This window comes from Aotus nancymaae, unplaced genomic scaffold, assembly GCF_030222135.1.
Source record: "Aotus nancymaae isolate 86718 unplaced genomic scaffold, 86718_ANA_hifiasm-v0.15.2.pri h1tg000057l, whole genome shotgun sequence".
Lineage (NCBI taxonomy): Eukaryota > Metazoa > Chordata > Mammalia > Primates > Aotidae > Aotus > Aotus nancymaae.
In genome coordinates, this window is record NW_026988471.1 from 59,461,577 (window position 1) to 59,470,386 (window position 8,810).

General features: G+C 42.1%; 1 protein-coding gene across 1 annotated transcript; it reads right to left on the minus strand.

The window, feature by feature from the left end:
* Positions 1–1,167: 1,167 nt before the first annotated feature.
* On the minus strand, positions 1,168–2,020 carry LOC110568711 (peroxiredoxin-6-like). Its single transcript, XM_064364285.1, has one exon. The coding sequence runs from the start codon at positions 2,018–2,020 to the stop codon at positions 1,346–1,348; it is 675 nt and encodes a 224-aa protein (XP_064220355.1). The 3' UTR covers positions 1,168–1,345.
* Positions 2,021–8,810: the final 6,790 nt, after the last annotated feature.

Here is an 8,810-nt window from a genome sequence, read left to right on the forward strand (position 1 = left end):
GCCATTGCACTCCAGCCTGGGTGACAGAGCCAGACTCCATCTCAATAATAATAGTAACAGAGCTGTATAGTAAAATTGTACTGTTTCTCATGAGTATTATCATTTGTTACTACTGAGAAATTCTTTAATATCTAGCATGTTTTGAAAGAACAGGGGCTAGTATTTTAAAGATAACTTTTTTAAAGGACATTGAATCTCACTCAAATTGAAATTTCTAAACTTATTCTTGCCTTTCCTTTCCCTATCCAGAAATGTCCCCTACAGATCAAACCCATTCATAAGAAAAATGCAAATTACAATCACATTGCCATGCTGAAATATATATTTTTACCAATAAAATGTACAAAGATAAACAGATTTAGTCATATACTGTGGTACAAAAGTATGGGAAACCAGGCACTGTTATATTTTACTTAATAGGAGAGGAAACTGATATAATCTCTATAAAGAACAATTAGACAATAGATAAGTATTTTTTTCCAGTTTTAACGAAGGATTTTATTTGTTGCTCCCTAAAAAGTAAAATCCAGAAAATAGCAACCCACTGCAAGAAGAGTTCTATAATAAAACATTTCAGTCATTCTCTCTTCTCTTCACATGGTATACTTTTTCACGTACACATCATCAGAAAGCAGACTGATACATGCAAACCCTGTGTGAAAGGCACATGGCACTGGTATTGCTCACACCTGCTACACCTCCTTGGAAGCCAAGGGAAGGCTTTTCTGCAGTCTCCCCATTTTGATAGAAACTGATCACAATTTCTTTTAGAGGAAAATATTTAAAGGTCTCTTCCCCTGCTCTTAAGTTATCTGCTGGAAAGGTACAGAATTAAAAAGCTTTTTTCACCCAGCTGTGATCAAAACACAGAATACTAAAGAGCATCTGGGTTTCATACTTGGATATTTACAGAGGAAGTTGAACCTCAAGTTCTGCCGCTCTTCAAAATGGGAAACAAACAAGAGGATGTGATAGGGGCAGTTAAAAAAAATTGGTAGTCATTCTCTGATTGAGTGAAGCAAGCTTTCTCAACCATCAACCAATATGACCTCATTGATCACAAGCCCCACAGAGATCCAACAAGATCTGAGTTTTAAATACAGAACATATTTCAAAGATAACCAAGAGAGAGTGCTGAGGTATTAACAGAATTGAGTGCTGGTGAAGGCAGAGAGTAAAGAATCCCAAGAAACTTTTAGTGCCATTTTCATTTAATAAGCCAATAGAATAGCAACCTAAAAACCCTGGCTGTGATGACACCAGGATGTTTTTATGGAAGTGCTGCAGGAAAACGTGATTGGCAGCTGACATCCTCTGGCTCACAGCACCAACTTCTCCAAGAGTCTTAAGGCTGGGCTGCGTAGCGGAGGTATTTCTTGCCAGATGGGAGCTCTTTGGTGAAGACTCCTTTTGGGAAAAGTTTTTTGGCTTCTTCTTCAGGGATGGTTGGAAGGACCATCACACTATCCCCATCCTTCCAATCAACTGGGGTGGCAACCCTCTTTTCTGCTGTCAGCTGGAGAGAGATGACTACCCTGAGAATCTCATCAAAGTTCCTGCCAGTGGTAGCAGGGTAGAGGATAGACAGCTTCAGCTTCTTATCAGGACCAAAAACAAACACCACACGAGCTGTCACAGGCATGCCCTTTTCATCCTTCTCTGCTGCATCCAGCATGCCCAACAGGATGGCAAGGTCCCGATTCCTATCATCAATGATGGGAAAAGGTAATTTTTCTGTGGGCTCTTCACCGTTGTAAGCATTGATATCCTTGCTCCAGGCAAGATGGTCCTCGACACTGTCTATTGAAAGGGCAATCAACTTAACATTCCTCTTGGCAAATTCTGGTGCCAACTTTGCAGCTCTGCCAAGCTCTGTGGTGCACACTGGGGTAAAGTCCCGAGGGTGGGAGAAGAGAATGCCCCATGAGCCTCCCAGAAAGTCATGGAAATGGATGGGGCTGACGGTGGTATTGGCCTCGAAGTTGGGAGCCACGTCCCCGAGAGGCAGACCTCCAGGCATGGCAGCAGCGATGATGAGGGGGCGCCACTCAGACAGCAACCAACCAAGTGGTTCTCCCGAAGAAGTAGATAAGTATTTTAAATGGAGAAACAATTTGTCTGAGAAATTGAACTTCTATGGACTTATCATACAGATATGCAAAATGACCTGTGCACAAGCCTATTCATTGCAGCACTGTTTGAAATAGCAAAGGATTGGAACAACCAAACACAATGGAATACTGTACCACCACCACCCCCAAAAAAGGGCATAGATCTGTATATAGGAATTTGGGCCGGGTGCAGTGGCTCACACCTGTAATCCCAGCACTTTCAGAGGCCGAGGTGGGTGGATGACCTGAGGTCAGGAGTTCAAGACCAGCCTGACCAACATGTAAAAACCCTGTCTCTATTAAAAATACAAAATTAGCTGGGAGTGGTGCATGCCTGTAATCCCAGCTCCTCAGGAGGCTGAGGCAGGAGAGTTGCTTAAAGAGATGGAGGCTGCAGTGAGCTGAGATTACAGTGAGCTGAGCCACTTTACTCCAGGCCTGGGCAACAAAAGCAAAACTCCATCTCAGGAAAAAAAAAAAAAAAAAAAAAAGAATTTGGTAGGACCTGTAAACAAGGTACAAAAGAATGTATACAGTATGGTAGCATTTGTGTAAGAGACAAAAACGATATATATATAATGCCTCTGTAATGCGTCAACTTGACTAGCCTGAGCTACATTTCCCAGAATTTTTTTCCCAATTTGTTTCCAGTTAAGGTGGGCCTCAAGAGATACTTCTACATTAGGTTTCAGAGGCAGAAGTGAAACAGAGCCATTTTAATTTTGATGCGGACAAGGTGGAAGCAGGCACTTTTGTAGTTCACACACAATATTGTATATCTGTTGGCTCATCTCTTTGACGTGGAAGGCATTAGCTAGCCTGCAACCACTTCACCTTGCCCTGGATTCTTCTTCAGCAAGCCTCTCCAACTCTGGGCTCAGATGTGTGTTGTTTTTTTTTTGTTTTGTTTTGTTTTGGTTTGGTTTTGGTTTTTGAGACAAAGTTTTGCTCTGTTGCCCAGGCTGGAGTGCAATGGAGCAATCTTGCCTCACTGCATCCTTTACCTCCCAGGTTCAAGTGATTCTCCTGCCTCAGCCTCCTGAGTAGCTGGGATTGCAGGTGCCCACCACCATGTCTGGCTAATTTTTGTATTTTTAATAGAGACGGGGTTTCACCATGTTGGCCAGACTGGTCTCAAACTCCTGACCTCAAGGGATCCACCCACCTCAGCTTCACAAAGTGCCGGAATTACGGGCATGAACCACTGCATCTGGCCAGATAGAGGTTTTATATGAAGGACTGGCTCACTTGAGTATGGAGGCTGAGCGGTCCCATGATCTGCAGTCTGCAAGCTGGAGACCCAAAAAAGTTGGTGGTGTAGTTCCAGTCCAAGCTCCGAAGCCTGAGAACCAGGGGCCAGTGGTGTAAGCCCCATTCTGAGTTTGAAGACCCGAGAGCCAAGGTACAGATATAGAGATAGAGATGATTGATAGATAGACAATAGATAGATAGATAGATGATAGATCCTACTGGTTCTGTTTTTCTGACGAAACCTAACTAATACTTATGGTTGCCCTGTCTAGAATTAACCTACGCAAATATAAAAAAGAACAAAACTGGTATGTTGGTTCTCATGTGTTCTTTGTTCTTTGCTCTTTCTACCACTCTCTGTCAAAGGATCCCATTTGTTGGGACACTTAAGGTGTATAGTCCTAAAAGGCACTGGGATGCCCTAAGAGCACTAGTCCCTCTTAAGGCCTTTATGTAGTCAGCATACATAATCAGCTGTGTAATCAGCATCAAGTAGACTCTATCAAAGGCAGTTCATCTCTCAATGGTTTGTTCAGTCCAACTGAGATCACCCATCCTGCATATCATCAGAGTTCCTTGAGGGTGCTTTAAGGACTTTGTAAACAATAGAGAGAATCAGTAAAGAACCAAAATAAGACTTGTGGTAAAGATTATCATCATTAATATCTATATAACTCTACAATTTTCAAAGTACTTCTATATATACATTGACTCATTTCTGACTTACATATTAATAGCAAATATTAATTGTCACATATCCACATTGTACAAAAATTTCAGCATACTCTAGTCACTCCTGAGGGACCATCATTAATTCCATTTTACAAATGAAGATATTGAGGTTTAAAGACATTAAGACTTACCCAATATATTCAAGTAAGTATCACAATTAAGACTTGAGCCCAGCTGAACACAATGTCTCACACCTGTAATTCCAGCATTTTGGGAGGCCGAGGTGGATGGATCACTCACTTGAGGTCAGGAGTTTGAGACCAGCCTGACCAACATGGTGAAACTCTGTCTCTACTAAAAATACAAAACAAAATTAGCCAGACAGGAGAATCACTTGAACCTAGGAGACGGAGATTGCAATGAGCCAAGATTGCATCATTGCACTCCAGCCTGGGCAACAAGAGTGAAACTCCATCTCAAAAAAAAAAAAAAAAGACGAGTTCATATCTACCTAATTCCAGAGCCCATGCTCTTCACTAGTTCACAGTACTCTTACTCACTATAGCCCTGTGAAGGTGGTAGGGTTGATTTTTTTATCATACTCATTTTACAAATAGTAAGGCTCCAGAAAGGATATGACTTGACACAGCCATGTAACTATGACAAAGTAGAAATCCATAAGAATGTCTGACTTTATATCTCACACTCCGGTTTACTTAGCCCCAGCTGATTATGGTAAATATACATAAATGCATTCTTGTTTGATATGTATTACTTGCAGAAGATTGATCAATTTTTCCATGAATAGCTGGAAGCAAAGTCTATAAGCTGTTTTGATCTTCAATAGCTCATGTGTGTGTGTGTGTGTGTGTGTGTGTGTGTGAGAGAGAGAGAGAGAGAGAGAGAGAGAGAGAGAGAGAGAGAGAGAGAGAGAGAGAGAGAAGTTCTCACTATGTTGTTCAGGGTGGTTTCAAACTCCTGAGCTCAAGGGATCCTCCCGCCTCAGCCTCCCAAAGTGCTAAAATTACAGGCATAAGCCACCATGCCAGACCTTTTTTTTTTTTTTTTTTTTTTTGTCCTGGACGTATGTTGTCTATGTCCTAGGCATCTGCATGGGCCTTGAGTTTGGCAGAGAAGTTCTCAGACTCCTCTTGCAATATCTGAGTCTAATTATCGTGTGGCTCCCTGCTCCCACTGATGCTTCCTCAGACCAAGCCTCGGAGCAGCTTCTTCTCTCCTTCTTACCTCTTGATCTTATCATCTTTGGCAAGGATTGCTTGCTTTTCAGTGCCCCACTTTGTGCTACTTCTGCATTCCTGTTAGCCTTTAAGATACATTTCAAGCTTCTGAATTTTAGCCAGTAACTCTCAGATTCATTCACAAGCAGAACACTTGAAAACATTACTATTAAGGAAGTAAATTAGGGAATCAAAATGGCAAGCCAGGAATTCAAGAGTAAGGAGCAATCTCTAAACAATGAAATGGGAGTAGAGTCCTACGTCAATACCTGAGGCAAGCAAGACCTGTCAGTTTGCTTTTTAAAACTTTTTTTAAAATACTTGATACAAATATTAAAGCACATGAAACAACATACTGCATACCTGAGTGCCTACCCCTTCCCACAAATTCTAAAATTACTTCCTATTTGTATCCTTTTCCTGATTATAAAAAGCACATAAAGGCCAGGCACAGTGGCTCATGCCTGTAATCCCAGCACTTTGGGGGACTGAGGTGGGTGAATCACCTGAGGTCAGGAGATCAAGACCATCCTGGCTAACATGGTGAAACCATGTCTCTACTAAAAATAAAAAAAATTAGCTGGGCATGGTGGCAGGCACCTGTAGTCCTAGCTACTCAGGAGGCTGCGGCAGGAGAATTGCTTGAACCTGGAAGTCAGAGGTTGCAGTGAGCCAAGATCAAGCCACTGGACTCCATCCTGGGTGACAAGAGTGAAATGCTGTCTCAAACAAAAAAAAGTTGGCCTGGCATGGTGGCTCATGCCTGTAATCTCAGCACTTTGGGAGGCCGAGGTAGGCGGATCACCTGAGGTCAGGAGTTCAAGACCAGCCTGGCCAACATGGTGAAACCCTGTCTTAAAAAAAAAAAAAAGTTGGCAAAATGTTAATTATTGCTAAAGTGGGGTAATGACTACAGTATTTTAAAGGGCTTAGAATAGACTATCCATTGAACACACACACACACACACACACACACACAATCTTTTTTCTGTTTTTTAAGAGACTGGGTCTCACTCTGTCAACCAGGCTGGAGCATACCGGCAGGATCCCAGCTCATTGTAACCTGGAACTCCTGGCCTCAAGCAATCCTCCCGTCTCAACCTCCCAGAGTATTAGGATTACAGGCATGAGCCACTGCACCCAGCCATAATCTTTTTATTGAGGGGAGTTATCATTTTTATCTTTTTGATTAAAACATACAAATATGTGTTTTATGGGGGATTGTTCAGCCACATAAATACATATCTTTATACATTTCATCCGCACCTGTGCTTAGCCTTCTGGTCAGTCATTTGCTTGTGTTTGTATGCCATGCTTTTCCTCGGGATGCACTTTTCTTCTTGAGGAAATTCTTAACCATCTCTCTAATGAGAGCCTGTGGCAAGTTTTACTCTTATTTTTGAGTGATAGTTTAACAGGGCATACAATTCTAGGTTGATGTTTTTTTCTCAACAAACATTTTCATAATTTCACGTCTTTGTCTTTTGGCATCTATCACTGTTGATGAGAAGCCAGCTGTCAACGTAGTTGTCATTCCTTTGTAGATAATTGGTCGTCTTCTCCCTTCTGGGCACTTCTAAGATTTTTCTATTTATCTCTGATGCAATGTCACAATGTGGCCAGTGTGTGGACTTCCTTTCATATATTCTGCTTGGTATTTGAGATGCACTTTCATTTCAGGATTTTCATTATTTAATTCTAGATTTTTTTTCAATGCTAGAATTTAGAAATGTTTAAATTTCCTCAGCTCTCTTTTCCAATCTACTGATATTCTAATCCCTTCTGATCTAGAGTTTGTCCCAGCTATTGACTTCTCTCAAGAACTGTATTTTTATTTCCATTTGTTTTCCTTTTAAGGATAGCATCCTTTAATTTTTCCTTTTGAGGATGTGACATTTAAGTTGAGAAAGTAGAAGCCATGGGAACTGGTAGGTCTGGAGTATTCCTGACAGAGAGAATACCTTTAGGACCTGGATATTGTAGGCTCCCTCCTTCAAATTGTCTGCTACTTTACCAGCATTTACTTTCTTTTTTTTTTTTTTGAGACGGAGTCTCACCCTGTCGCCCATGCTGGAGTACAATGGCGCAATCTCGGCTCACTGCAACCTCCACCTCCCGGGTTCAAGTGATTCTCCTGTCTCAGGCTCCCAAGTAGCCGGGATTACAGGTGCACGCCACCATGCCTGGCTAATTTTTTGTATCTTTAGTAGAGATGGGGTTTCACCATGTTGGCCAGGCTGATCTCGAACTCCTGACCTCATGATCCACCCACCTTGGCTTCCCAAAGCGCTGGGATTACAGACATGAGCCACCGTGCCAGGCTCAGCATTTACTTTCAACTTGACCTGTAAGAACAGCTTGGCCGGGCTCGGTGGCTCAAGCCTGTAATCCCAGCACTTTGGGAGGCCAAGGCGGGCGGATCACGAGGTCAAGAGATCGAGACCATCCTGGCCAGCATGAGGAAATCCCATCTCTACCAAAAATACAAAAATTAGCCGGGCGTGGTGGCACACGCCTGTAGTCCCAGCTACTTGGGAGGCTGAGGCGGAAGGATCACTTGAACACAGCAGGCGGAGGTTGCAGTGAGCCGAGACAGCGCTCCAGCCTGGTGACAGAGGAAGACTACATCTCAAAAAAAGAAACAGCTTGATTAGCCAGCACACTGACTGAATCTAGAGGCTCTGGTGCTCTATCCATGCACTCATTACCTAGGTTCAGGGTTGTAGGTAATGTGATCCACAGACCTTCTGAGTAGCTGACTGGGTCTTGGTCTCATTAAGTGAGCATATACTAACTGACAGAATCTTTACAATATGGCCAGTACAGCCATATGGCATCCCAGAGACAAACACAGCATGAGCTGATTGAGCAAGACTGAATGGTTTTAGTTGGAATGAACAACAAAAGGCAAATTTTTATATTTACTTATTTTTTTAATATTTTTGTTCCTTTTTTTATTAACCTATAAATCTCTGCTTGTTCCAGCACCATTTGTTTTGTTGTTTTGTTTTGTTTTTAACACATAAGGTCCCATGATGTTGCCCAGGCTGGCCTGGAACTCTTGGGCTCAAACAACCCTCCCACCTCAGCTTACCAAGCAGCTGGGACTATAGGGGCACACACCACCACACCCAGCTTAAATTTAATTTTTGTGTCAAATATGCACTTTATGGAAACTAATAAAATTAACTATCATCACTTAGCATGATCTTCATCATATATAAAAGTGCAAACTTGGGCATTAAAATCACATGGCAGTGCTCACAAAGGTGTTATATGGATGATTTGGATACTCCAAACTGTACTAATATTGGTTTTTTCGTTTTTTGTTTTGTTCTGTTTTGTTTTGAGGCAGGGTCTTGTTCTGTCACCCGGGTTGGAGTGCAGTGGCTTTATCATAGCTCAACGGCAGCCTTGAACTCTTGGGCTCAAACAATCCTCTCACCTCAGCCACCCAAGCAGCTGGGACTACAGGTGCATGCCACCACAACCAGCTAAATAATTTCTTTTTAAGAATATTTAATTTGCAACCAAATTA